This window comes from Sorex araneus, chromosome 10, assembly GCF_027595985.1.
Source record: "Sorex araneus isolate mSorAra2 chromosome 10, mSorAra2.pri, whole genome shotgun sequence".
Taxonomy (NCBI): Eukaryota; Metazoa; Chordata; class Mammalia; order Eulipotyphla; family Soricidae; genus Sorex; species Sorex araneus.
In genome coordinates, this window is record NC_073311.1 from 65,740,915 (window position 1) to 65,754,678 (window position 13,764).

Below are 13,764 nucleotides of genomic sequence, written 5' to 3' on the forward strand. Positions count from 1 at the left end.
TCGACTGACTCTCGGCCAGGGAATCCGGGATGTGAGAAGCAGGTGCCTTCTCAGGTGGGCACGACGGCTGCGAGGCCCTGGGCCGTGCTCCCCTGCCCGCCGCCCTCCTCCCCATCCCTCCGTGCCTCAGGGCTGTGCCAGTTCATTCCGCACAGCCACCAGATGTTGGCCTGACGCCACCAGACGACAGAGGACCCCGCTATTAGCATGCGTGAACTTTTTACATATAACCAGCACGGGTTGTTCCTGGTTTGTCAGCGCCACCAGTAATGTCATACGAAGTGAGAAATAAATATTGAGTTGTGCCAGGCAGTTGGACTGGAAACATTTTTTAAATATAAATCTTGATGCATAGTCTGAGTTGCACTTTTCTTTTTTCTTTCTTTCTTTTTTTTTGGCTTTTTGGGTCACACCTGGCGATGCACAGGGGTTACTCCTGGCTCTGCACTCAGGAATTAACTCCTGGCGGTGCTCAGGGGACCATATGGGATGCTGGGAATCGAACCCGGGTCAGCCGTGTGCAAGGCAAACGCCCTACCCCCTGTGCTGTCGCTCTAGCCCCTGAGTTGCACTTTCCTTCCCATCAGGAGACCCGGGAGAATCTCAGCAGTGTCGCTGACTGCTTCCCCGAGTGCGTCTCTGAGGTGGCGGGTTCTGTTTCCACCGCCAGCAGGTGTTCGCCAGGGCAGTCCCGGCTGACCTGCTGTTCGCCGAGTGGCCTGGGGACACTTAGTCACTTTAGCGAGCAATCGTGAGCGGGCGGCCATGCAGGGGCCTTGGTTGGGGTGTGGCTCCCGGCACCTCTGAGAAGCGCCTGACTTGACTTCGCCACTGGGCCGCGCACAGCTTCCGATGGCCGTTTCAGGTCTTGGCCTCACTGGGCGTCTCTCCCGGACACCCCTGGGGTGGGGAGCTCAGGCCACCCTCAGCCAGCCCCGCCCAGCCTGGGATGCTCCCGGAGGCCTGGGCATGTCAGGGATCACTCAGCTCAGGGGCCGTGAATGGGCCTCGGTGCCGTCACCTGAACCCAGCTCCCCAGAGCAGCTCCCCTCCCCCTTGTCTTCCTGTCTAGGAACCCGCCGTCGTATTTAAGGGGGGGCCGTCACTCCCGCCTCCTCCCTCTCTGAGGACGTTGTCGCACCGGACGTTTTGAAGGAAAGCTCCCCCCGGGGTCAGTTTGCGTTGGGTGGTCGTGCGGGGAGGTTGGCGGTGAGTCCTGCCCTGTCCTCTCGGTGAGGGACCCCGCTGTGGCCGCCCCCCACCCTGGCTACCATCTCTCCGCGTGATGCTCTCCAGACTCCCCCACACAGCAGCAACTTGCCTGGCTTAATGTTTCCCCTTCCTGTCCAGCCGTGTCCCTGTCTCTGAGCACCGTAGTGTTTCTGCCGAGTCCGCTGCTCTTGGGCAGTTGAGTTGCTCCCAGAACCTGGCTGTTGTGACGGGGGCTGCGATAGAGGAATGCAAATGTATTTTCTGCATTGTGTTTGGGGGTCCTTGGGGTTTTGTTCTGAGAAGGGGCAGTGCTGGATCATATGGAAGATCAATTCTTCGTTTTCTGCGGAGTATCCGTATTGTTTTCCAAAGAGGCGGAACTAGTCAACATTCCCACAGGCAGGGAATGAGGGTCCGATTTCCCCTGCCTCCGCATCAGCACTGGTTGTTATTGTTCTTTCCAATGTATGCAAGTTTCTGTGGTGTGAGTCGATATCTTATTCTTTTGCATTTCTCAGAGCATTTTTTATAAGCCTGGTGGCCGTTCTTTTTTGGGGAAGTTTCTGTTCATTTTTTCCTCCTATTTTTTTTTTATGGGATTGGAATTTTTTTCTTACAAATTTCTGCTAGTGCTTTTGTATCTTGGGTGCTAACCCCTTATCAGGCGAGTGCTAGGCCAGTACTTTCTCCCAGCCTCTGGGGTGTCTTGTATCCTGGTCATTGTTTCCCTTGAGACGCAGAGACTTCTTAGTTTAATGTAGTCTCGTCTGTCTGTCTTTGCTTCCACTTGCTTGGCCAGAGGTGTTGCTTCCTTAAAGACTTTCATTTATTTTTCATTTATGATTAGGTTTACTAGGGTTTCTCACTTTTTTTTTTTTTTTTTGGTCTTACTAGATCTCTTGGTTTCATTAGTCTTTTGGATTTTTTTTTTGGGGGGGTCACACCTGGTGATGCACAGGGGTTACTCCTGGCTCTGCACTCAGGAATCACCCCTGGCGGTGCTCAGGGGACCATATGGGATGCTGGGATTTGAACCCGGGTCGGCCGCGTGCAAGGCAAACGCCCTACCCGCTGTGCTATCTCTCCAGCCCAGTCTTTTGGATTTTTTTGAGGGGGGATTTAAACTTATTTGTTCTCACTTGAAGTTTTATTACTTCTTTCTGCTTGCTTTGGGTACCTTTGTTGGACTTTTTCAGTTTCTTAAACTTTGTGGTTAGGTTACTTGTAGGGTCTATTCTTCCTTCCTGATGAACACTTGCATTGCTCTTAAATACCACTGTTGCTGTGTCCCACAAGTTCTGGTAGTTTGTGTCAGTCATTCTTGTTTGCTTCCAAAGATCTTTGGATTTCATCTTTGATTTTTATTTTGACACACTGGTTGTTCAGAAGTGAGCTGTTTAATTCCAAGTGTTTGAGTTTTTCTTCATTTCTGTGTGTGATTAACTTCTGTTTTCAGTACATCATGGTCTGAGAAAGGTAGTTGATGCAATTTCTATCCTCTTGACTGTATGGAGGTATGTTTTGTGACCTAACATATGGTCTGTCGTGGAGAATTTCCCATGTGCATTGGAGAAGAATGTGTATTCAAGTCAGGGGATAAAAAGCATATATATACATGCTTTTGTTGAAGAGGCTTTCCTTAGCCAGAGGATATATATAGCTATAGATAGATAGATAGATAGGTAGATAGATAGATAGATAGATAGATAGATAGATAGATAGATAGATAGATAGATTGGTAGATAGATCTATCTGTGTCTGCTGAGTTTGGCTCTTATATTTTTTCCTTCAAAGCCAGTGTTTCTTGTTGAATTTCAGTCTATTCAGAGGTGATTGGGCAGTGTTGACATCTCCAGCTATCACTGTGTTGTAGTCAGGGTCTTTTTTGATTTTATTGCTAGTAGTTTTGATTATTTTCTGGTTCCTCGTTAGTTGCAGACGTGTTTAAGGATGTCGGTTCTTGGTGTACATATCCCTTGATTGTTATGAAATTACTTTCTCTGTCTCCCCTAACATTTTTGAGCTTGAAGATTGTGTTGAGTGACATAATTATGCCCACCCTGACCTTTTACAGATATTGTTCACTTGAAATCCTGTCTTCCAATATTTGATTTTAAGTCCTATTTGCCCTGACTATTAATATGTGCTTCTTATAGGCAGCAGAAGGTTGGATTCTGTTTTCTTTATTCTTTTTCTTTTATTTTCTTCTTTTGCGAAGCAAGATAGTTTTTATTGAAACTTATTTAGAAGGTGTGAGGGGAAAGAAAGGGAGAAGTCCATATTTAAGGGAGAACACAGCTTCTCCAGAGTGGAAACGGGTCAACAAAAGCACAAGGAGACAAGCAGGAGAGGTGCACGTTCAGGAGAACACGGGCCTGAAGAGCGAGCCTGGGTGCAGGTTTTTGATCCATTCTGCCCTTCTGTGTCTCTCAATTGGTGCATTTAGGCCATTGACCTCGATTGAGATTATTATCATGAAGGTTTTGGGCCTCCTTTTTGTAGGAGTTGGCATGTTGGCATGTTTGGGAGACTGTATTGTCTTAAATAAGCCCCTTCAGGTCCTGTAATGTTGGTTTCAAGCCTGTGGGATTCTTGAGCTGATTTGTTCATGAGCCTCTGAATCTCCCTTCAAATATGGATGAGGGTCTGGCTCGGGGGAGTTTCATGACTGCGTGTTCATTTCATTCAGGGCTTTCCCCCCACCATATCCCACCATTATCTTCAGCCCTGCAGTGCCTCACTTGAGAATCTGCTGTGTATCCCAGACGCTCCTTTGTTTACAATTTCCTTCCTTGGTCTTGCTGCTTTCAATACTCCATCTCCATCTGTGCTTCCATCGTGCTGATTAGAGGGGTACTGCGTATTTATTGGGGTCTTCTCAAGTCTGGAAACTTCTCAACTTTGCTTTTGTTGGCCAGTGATTCTTCACTAGGATTGCCTTCTTGTTCCTCTGAGGTTCTTATCTTGTTCCTCTTGAATTCAAGACTTTCTCTTGTCTGCTTCTCATTTGAGTCTTCTTTCCGTAACTTCTGCTGTTTTCTAGAGGTGTTTCGTATCTCATCTTGAAAATCACTAATTTTATCCTTAGCTGCTATTACTCTGCGGCCATGGCCTTCCCATGGGATTTTCAGTTCAGCTGCCAAATTCTTTAGTCCTACCATTTTTGACTGTAGTTTTTTCATACTTAAGTTCATGGGCTTTTTTTTTAACCATTGTTTCTTTGAACTGCTAGTGGATTCTTCAGGGTCTTCTATGTATTATTATGTCATCTGCAAATAGAGATAATTTGATTTCTTTTACAATTTAAGTCTCAAGTTTTTTTCTTTTCTGATTACTGTAGGAAAGATGTCTAATATTATATTAAGTATAAGTGGAGACATTGGACATCCTTTCCTTGTGCGTGATTTCGGGGGAACTCTTTCAGCTTTTCACCGTCAGGAATGGCGCTGGCTGTGGGTTCCTCATACCTGGCCATTAATACCTGGGGATGGTTCCCTCCACCCCTGTGTTGCTGTGAGTCTTTATCATGGATGAATTTTTTTTATCTCCTCGAAGGTTTTCTCTCCATCAGTTGATATGATCATATGATTTTTATCTTTTATTGGTTGGACTGGAGCGATAGCACAGCAGGTAGGGCATTTGCCTTGCACACGGCTGACCCAGCTTCAATTCTTCCATCCCTCCCGGAGAGCCCGGCAAGCTACCGAGAGTATCCCGCCCGCACGGCAGAGCCTGGCAAGCCCCCCATGGCGTATTCGATGTGCCATGTGCTCTGGAGATTGCTGAAGTATTTTGCCACATTTTACTGGTTACTTGATCTTTATGCTCCCCACTCTGGGCTCTGATAATCTTGTTTCCTTGTAATTCTTTCACCTGCTGGCCTTACTAGTGAGTTACTGATTGTTCATGCTTCTCGGCATGAATTCCTGATCTTTGGCAAAATTTTAGTCCTAGGGGCTGGAGCAATAGCACAGCGGGTAGGGCGTTTGCCTTGCACGCGGCCGACCCGGGTTCGATTCCCAGCATCCCATATGGTCCCCTGAGCACCGCCAGGGGTAATTCCTGAGTGCAGAGCCAGGAGCAACCCCTGTGCATCGCCGGGTGTGACCCAAAAAGCAAAAAAAAAAAAAAAAATTTCAGTCCTATACACTCCTTTCCGTTTTCCTGTATTTTTAAACGTAATTTATACTTTCTGTTGTCTTTGAGGCCCACCTGGCTCTGCTCAGGGCTGACTCCTGCCCCTCTACTCGGGATCACGCTTGGTGGTGCCCGGGGGCCGCGTGTGGTGTCAGGGATGGAACCGGGGCCAGCCGTGTGCAGGACAAGCTCCTTGCCCTTGTACTGTCCCCCTGGCCCCCAGGAATGTTTTTGCCGGTATGACAGTCAACATCTCAACCACCCGTGACTCTCATTTTGCCGTTTCTGTTATTCCCCCTGTGCTATTCTCTTGCCAGTCTGACAGTGCTGGGTCTGAGAAAGTGGGAAGTGGTCGTGTCTGTTGTCGGAGGGTGACATATGACGCAGACACCCTGTCTGTCCCCTCCCAGTCGGTAGAAGAGGGCGAGTTAAGTTGGTCACTTAGATTAGTCATTGTCCGACTTTACTTATTGGATAATTGCTAGATAGTTGCTAGAAAAGTAGGATGACAGTGACGGTGACAGTGACAGTGGTGACTAGGCAAGTAATACGCAGCCCTGAGTCCACTCCGGGCAGGCCCGCCAGATGCCCCAGAGCTCTGGCTGACCGCCGTGCCGCCACCGTTCCCCTCGGTTTCCTCCTTGTCACAGCGCTTTCCAGAGTCTTAAACCTTTCAAACAGTTTTTCCCTTTGAGTCTAGTCGCGGCATCGGTGTGGTACAGACCCCCCGTCTCCCCCGGGTACAAGCCGGTGCTCCTGATACTTCAGAGACAGAGGATCTGATCGTGGTCTGTTTCCTCTCTGCTTCAGGAAAAGCATAAGCAGGAGCTGGAGGACATGAGGAAGGCCGGCCACGAAGCCCTCAGCATCATTGTGGATGAGTACAAGGTACCGGCTGGCTGTGCGGCGGGCGGGCAGGCGGGCGGGCGGGCGTGTGCGCAGTGCAGAGCTGTGTCCTGGGCTCGCGGTCTGCCGGGGGCCAGATGTCCAGGCCCGGGACTGCGTGGCCCCGGGACAGAGCTGGGTGTCCTGGCCTTGGGAGGGAGAGTCTTTCTCAGGCCAGAGAAAGGGTCCAGCTGGTCCGGCATATGCTTGGCATGCTGCCAGCCCGGGTTTGATCCCGGCCCCTCCCTCGTTCCCTGGGACCCCTGAGAGTGGTCCCCGAGTGCACAGGGCTGAGCCTGGGCACCACGAGGTGTGGCCCAAAGGCCACAAAGCAAGAAAAAGGAAATTGTTCCTCTGAGCAGAAGTGCTGGGACACAGTGCAGGAGCACTGTGAGGCGAGCCCTGCATTTGAGTGGTCCTAGGGTGAAGCGTGTACAACCAGCAGTGAAGAGTTTGGAAGCAAAATGATACAGATGTAATTGCTACATTCTCTCTTTCCTTTGTCTTTCCTGTGGCTCCACCAGTTACAGAAAGATGGTCAAGCACAATATGAATCTGAAAAATGCAGTTCACTTTTTAAATGGAATTTGATTTACTATAAATTATGGTAAATTCCGGTATCGTGATCTAGACAGTATTGTATTTCTTCAAGTCTGTGCCTACATAAGCTTTATCGTAAAGAGAAAATTGAGAGTTTTAAAATCTATCATAATTACAAGTATCTCAGTGTAAAATATGAAAATTTTTACTGTTGATTCCATTTTATTCAGATGCTTGACCCAAGCGGATGCCATTTTAGTTAGCTGAGGACTCAGTGTTAAAACCTCCTGTAATAGGTCACTTGGGTATAAGTAGATAAAGAAATAGATCCAGAATCAGTTCAAGTGCAGAGCGATTTTTACAAAACCACGGTCAGTTCTAATATAGGGTAGATCTGTCCTGGGACACGACAGGGCATTTATTTCTGTGATGACACCCAGTGCAGACGCGGGTGACACTGGCAAGGCCATTAGGAAGTGCCGCCTTCACAGCCGTGATTACCGGCTCTTTTCAGGATGGGATATTTTCGTCCTGCTAATATAAACCAGCCTTAGAGTCACTGAGATAGAGAAAATTATAGGGTCTATTCAGAATCATCATCTTTTTTTCCTTCAAGCTAAGCATGGGGAGAAATAAAATACTGGAATTTCCATAATTCTCCTGACTTAAAAAGATACGCTATTAAATAAATTTATTTCTTTTTCATTGATTGACTTTAACTGCTTGGGAAGCGTTCGTGTGTGCTGATGAGTTCTTCCAGACAGCGCCGGACTCGTATTTTCAACTCTGCGGGCTTGTAGCTTTGCTGCACCCCTTGCGGGAAACATTCGTGAATTCCTTTCAGCACTGGCGGCCAGGGCAGTGAAAATCGTAGGTAAAGACTTGGAAAGTGGTTTTGTACAAATTATATTTTGAAGAGACTTGGTTGCTCACCGCGCGTTGCTGTTTGGCGTTGTTTAGGGAGAAGGCGTAGACTGTACCGGGCATTAGCTACCAGGAGATTCTCTGGAGGAAGGATCGGGAATAAAATTCTGAATTCCACTACGAGGATTTCATGTGATCGTCTTAGGACTTTGTTTTGGGGCCACGCCCAGCAGTGAGTAGGTGCCGGGCCTGCTCCTTGCCCCCAGGAGTCACTCCTGGTGGGCTTGGGGCACCCCTGTGGTTCCGGGCCGGAGCGTGTCAGCTGTGTGCGAGGCCAGTGCCCTGCCCACTGAGCTCTCTCTGTGGCCCCGGGGATTGTTTGACAGCGCAGCGTTTCCTCAGGCTCTTCTAAGGCTTCATTTTGCCAGAGGATTTAAACCCCTAGGTAGGTGACTGTCGTGATTAGGAAACTCGGCCCAGCCCGGGAAGCTCCCGGCCTCTGTGTGAGCTTGTCGCGTCCTCACCGTCCCCCAGAGACCTCAGCGCCCGCCTTCTCGCTGTGGGGAGTGAGAAACGCCCCGGACTGACCCTCACACCGTCACAGGCACAGCACACTGTCAGCCGCAGCCAGGGGACCAGCCGGGACTCTCCCCTTTGACCCTTGACCTATCCTCTCTCCCCTTTGACCTTCCCCTCTCCCAGCCCTGGCGACTGTCTCCAAGCTCATCTTTGTAGCCGTGAGCTTGTTGTGAGTCTGTGGATTTCAGCCCCCACGGACGGGGGGCACGACGTGTGGGCTTGGTGCCACTGTCCTTAAAGACCTGGCATCGTGCCCGAAAGGGCTGTCCCTGTTCTGGGAACAGCGGGATCTCCTGTTTGTGTGTTTGTTTCGGCTTCCCCTCGGGGTGCTCAGGGATCACTCCTGGTGAGCTTGGGCCCACATGTGGTGCTGAGGATTGAGTACCTGTCAGCAGTGTGTAAGCCCAGGGCCTTCCCTAGCCCCACGGTCTCCTTTTCGTAGCTGTATAATGTTCCACACCACGTGCTCTGCCCTCCCACTGGCCACCACAAGGGGCATCTGCGGAGTCGCAGGGGGTGTGTCTGTGGCTGGAGGCCCCTCTGTGCCGTGTCCTGTCATCACCGCTCCACCACGTGCCCCGGCACGGCACAGGCTGCCCCTCCCACTGGGGGCCAGTAGGAGGCGGTGCTAGTAACACCCTCTCTCTGCCCACTGGCGGTCAGCAGCGTCCTTCCTCCAGGCCGCCCTCTGGTCCCTGACAGACGCGTTGTGGGCCTGTGCCATGGCTGTTGCGTGTCCGCTCTCTGCTGTGGCTGTCGCGTGTCCGCTCTCTGCTGTGGGTGTGGCGTGTCCGCTCTCTGCTGTGGGTGTTGCGTGTCCGCTCTCTGCTGTGGGTGTGGCGTGTCCGCTCTCTGCTGTGGGTGTTGCGTGTCCGCTCTCTGCTGTGGGTGTTGCGTGTCCGCTCTCTGCTGTGGGTGTTGCGTGTCCGCTCTCTGCTGTGGGTGTGGCGTGTTCGCTCACTGCTGTGGGTGTGGCGTGTCCGCTCTCTGCTATGGCTGTCGCGTGTTCGCTCTCTGTGCCGTGGGCATCGCGTGTCCCCTCTCTTTGCTCGCAGACGTGCTCTGGGAACTGACCCCTGGCCCAGGGAGGGGTGAAGCCTCCCCCCTAACCCCACTGCCTCTGACCCTCGGACAGTGCTCACTTTGCCACGTGTGTTTTCATTAGAAAGTAGAGTGGGGGGACTGGGGTGATAGCACAGTGGGTAGGGCATTTGCCTTGAACGTGGCCGACCTGGGTTCGATTCCCAGCACCCCATAGGGTCCCCTGAGCACCGCCAGGAGTGATTCCTGAGTGCAGAGCCAGGAGTCAGCCCTGGGCATCACCAGGTGTGACCCAAAAAGCAAAAAAAAAAAAGAAAAAGGTGAAGTGGAGGAGCCAGTTCCTCGGTGGCCCCTGCCTTCCTGCCCTCGCCTTTCCGTCCTGGGACGCGGGACCCCGAGTGGCCCCGGCGTCATCGCTGCCCCCTGAACTATTCTCTAACTCATTCTGATATTGGACCTTGTATGGATTTTCAGAATTTTGAGGTTTTGTTTAGCACAGTATCGTGGCCTCAGATATTAATGTCACCCCAGAGCTCATTATAAGCTCACGTCATTACCAGGCTCTCATGTTGGTAATTAGATGTTTTCAGAATCTCTAAAGTCCTGCTGCCTTTCGGCTGTCACATATTTTGTGTTCAGCAATTCAAATGATGAAATTAGGTTTTCTATAGCTCCAAGACCTCGATCAGCAGTTTTCTGACTTAAAAATAAATTTGATTTAAACACTGCATAAGTCATTGAAAAATTTGAGTTCCTCTCGAATGGCTTCTGTATTTAAGGTATTACCTGACCCCGTCAAATTGGAATTTATTCTTGTGGTACCTGATCGTTCAACATCCAGTTACCTGCTATAGGAACTGAACTGAGAATCTGCAACACAATTCTCTATTAAAATAAATTTAAAACCCAGAGCTATGTGTACTGTTACGTATTCTATTATACTTACATTAACAGTCACATCATGGCACACAGTAATTATGAGAATGATTATGTGATATGATCTGTTACGCTCCGTAATAACTTATGGCGACATTTGCTTCTGGATTTCTGGAAGAATGTTCTTTCTGCAAAAAAGAAGAACTGTTTGGCTTGTGTGTGCCCTGTTAACAGGCCGACTGTCCCGGGGCCAGGTGGGCCTGGCGCAAGGACTCAGCTGATCGTGCACAAATTTTTATATATTAATTTTAGTTTCTCAGCAGTCGGTGAGAGAATCAGGCAGGAACCTGTTCCTCGGCCAGTCGGGAGGGGCCTGTGCGGTCACTACCATAAACACAGCAGTAGTGGGGGGGGGTTGGATCACACCTGCCTGTCCTTAGGCCGGCTCCTGGCTCTGTGCTCAGGGACCAGCCCTGAGGATGCTTGGGGCCGCTGCTGGCAGCCGTGGGGGTGGAAGTGCGCTGGGCATTTGCACGCGAGGCCGTCACCGCCTCTGCCGGGCCCCCTCAGCCCCGGGGAAGTGGCCGTGAAGCCGGGGCAGCTCTTCAGGGTCGCCCCGGTGCTGACCTTCATCCTCTCTGCCCGTGCAGTGCTCCTGAGCAACCTTCCTTGGAGCTCTGACTCCCAGGGGCGTCTCCCGAGCAGCCCCTGACGGGGAGAGCCGGCCGCCTCGCTGGGCCTCGCCCGGGCTCCTGCTGAGGGCCGGCGTCCCTTCACTGCGAAAATGAGTCGCTTGCCCTGACTGATGGAAGGACACGTGGGATTCTGCTCAAGCGCAGAGGAGACGAGCTAAAATTAGCCTAATGTGCCACATATGCCAGTTCCCCCGTCATGTTTACCTAATTTTGTTTATTTTTTTTCTTTCATGTCATGGTTTTAAAAATCTTTTATCCTGATAATTAACAACAGGGCAGCCAGTGTAGATCTTGGAGGGTTTTCCAGCACAGCCAGCCCCGTTTGCTACGGGCCGTGGAGAATTTCCCTTGATTTGCTGTCGTCTTGGCATTGCTGTCCTTGTGCACACACACACATGCACACACCACAAACACCACACACACATGCACGCACACATGCACACACCACACACATGCACACACATACACATGTACACATGCACACACATACACGCATGCACACACCACAAACGCCACAAACACACGCACACACACATACATCATGCACACATGCATACACCACACACGCGCACATGTAGTTACACATGCACACACATACACGCATGCACACACCACAAACGCCACAAACACACGCACACACACATACATCATGCACACATGCACACACCACACACGCGCACACACGTACAGTTACACATGCACACACATACACGCATGCACACCCCACAGACGCCACAAACACGCACACACACACTCACACACATCATGCGCACATGCACACACCACACACGCGCGCACACGTACAGTTACACATGCACACACATGCACACACATACACGCACGCACACCCACCTCCCCTAGTCCTATAAGCCGCCCCCCCAGCCTCAACCCCCCCCACAGTGCCCGATGCCCAGTCTTCTCTCCAGAGTTGCTTCCTGTGAGGGAGACCCGGGCCGCTGGCCGGAGCTGGTGCTCGGGGTTCGGGAGGTCCCTCGCCCGGGCTCCGGCACCTGTAGCTCAGGCGCTGTTCACTGTGCCCTGTGAAGTGCTCTTGCCAGAACGGGTTTCTCCCCTGAAAGTCTGGATCCGTTGATGTCCGTGGGTGTAGGATAACATGGGGTTTGTCCTTTCAGCCTTGCCGCAGGGACTCAGTTTACCTCAGAGCAATGGCCTTTCTGTGTGGACACAGGAAGACAGTTAATATTATGCTTTGTGACTTGGGGGCTGATTGACTCCAATAATATTTACTCCCAGGCATCTGCTTTCTCAACTCAGTTGCCCTTAGTTCCTCGTAACCCAAAAGCAGGGACCCAAGGGACAGAATGGACCCAGGGCAAGCTGTGAGCTACCCTGGCATCGAAATGGGCCAGGCCAAGTGCCACAATACTCAACTATAAGTTGAGAGCATGGTCATAGACAGATGCTGTCATGATCCAAAAGTAATGACGAGACTAGGACCCTGCTGGGGTTAGGAAGACTAACCTGGCCTGAGGACTGTGGTCTGGAATATATAGTGAATGTCCTCAGGAAGAACCAAACTTTAAGTCTGATATATCCCTTACTGTGCTCATACAGAATGGCATTGCAAAATATTAGAAGTAGATTTACTACAACTAATTAAGTGGATTACTAGCTGAGGAAGGAAGAAAGCGACACGCCCTGGATGGGATCCCACCCTTAAGCGGATCTCCTAGTAATCTGGAGTAATCTCCTTAGATGAGATTTTATTAATCTCCTGGAGGAGTGGCCTTACCCCTCTGTTGATTTTTTAATGTTCAACCCACCTTTGTGTCACCACCCTGTGTGGTTGCTGTATAAACTAAGACTGTAAGAGCGGAGGGGGTCAGAGTCAGAAGTGAGAGCGAGTGGGGGAGGGGGGGAGAGGGGGGGAAGAGTGAAAAGGGTGGGGCGAGGGCGGGGGAGAGGGGGAGGGAGAGCTGTCTGGAGTGTCTGGCCTTAGGACCATCGTGCTTGGACAGTCACCTCTCGGGTTCGGAACATTTGAAGTGAAATGAAGGTCTCGGCTGTGTCTGAGAAACCGGAATTTGCCTACGTTAAATTTCCGCAAGCTCTATCTTGTTGGCCCTGACGTGGGATAAGTGACCGATGAGAAGGCGGTTACTCTGGTGGCGGCTGAGCTGACAGCACAGAGGCAGCCGAGGTCGGGCCCGGGGAAAGACCCGGGAAGGGGGTGTGAGTCTCAGCCTCGGGAGCCTCCGAGACGGAGCCTGCAGACCTCCCCGTCCCGCGCAGGACGGACTCGCCTCGTGTTTTTTTCCCAGAAGGAGCCTTGAATGTATCTGTGCAGCCGCGTACGAGCACTTGAGGTGAAGCCACTTCAAATGCATGTTCTCAAAGGACTTTTCTATTTCTGCTCACTAACATTGGGGAAGAATTTTCCAGCAGAAGTGCCGGTTGCCTGGGCACACTCCGGCTCAGGCTGGCGCTCTGCTGCCGTGCATGGGGCGGGGAGGGCACGGGCCGGGGGTCCGCGCAGCTTCTCTCTGCCCGGCTCCGTACACATCCCAGTGTCACTCAGCGACAGACAGGGGGTCACTGCTGCCAGCTACAGAATTCCCCGCCGCAGGCAGTGACAGCCCCCTCGGCTCCCTTTTTTGACGTACGTGTGTGTGTGTGTGTGTGAGTGTGTGTGTGTGTGTGTGTGTGTGTGTGTGTGTGTTTGTGTACATGGGCTTTGCCTTCAGATGCTGGGAAACGGCTCTCTGTCTGAAACCTCCCTACAAAGTTTCAGATTTCCTCCTAACCGTAGACTTTTAAGTTATTCTCTTGGTTCTGTTCCGTGAATCACACTGGTTTATTATTATTATTATTATTATTGTTTAAACTTGAGGAATTGGGGCATTTTTCAAAGCCCGTCGCAGATAGAAACATTGAATTTAAAAATTTTAAGGTTGCTGACACATTCGCAGAAATA

The 13,764-nt window shown here is 50.8% G+C and overlaps 1 protein-coding gene across 3 annotated transcripts in view; it reads left to right on the forward strand.

Moving 5' to 3' along the window:
* CCDC91 (coiled-coil domain containing 91) overlaps positions 1 to 13,764 on the forward strand; it is a 207,321-nt gene that overhangs the window by 84,291 nt on the left and 109,266 nt on the right. For all 3 annotated transcript variants that reach the window (XM_055118521.1, XM_055118519.1, XM_055118520.1), the window contains exon 6: positions 6,160 to 6,237. In XM_055118521.1, coding sequence (XP_054974496.1) covers positions 6,160 to 6,237 — 78 coding nt within the window. The remainder of the gene's footprint in view (positions 1 to 6,159; positions 6,238 to 13,764) is intronic.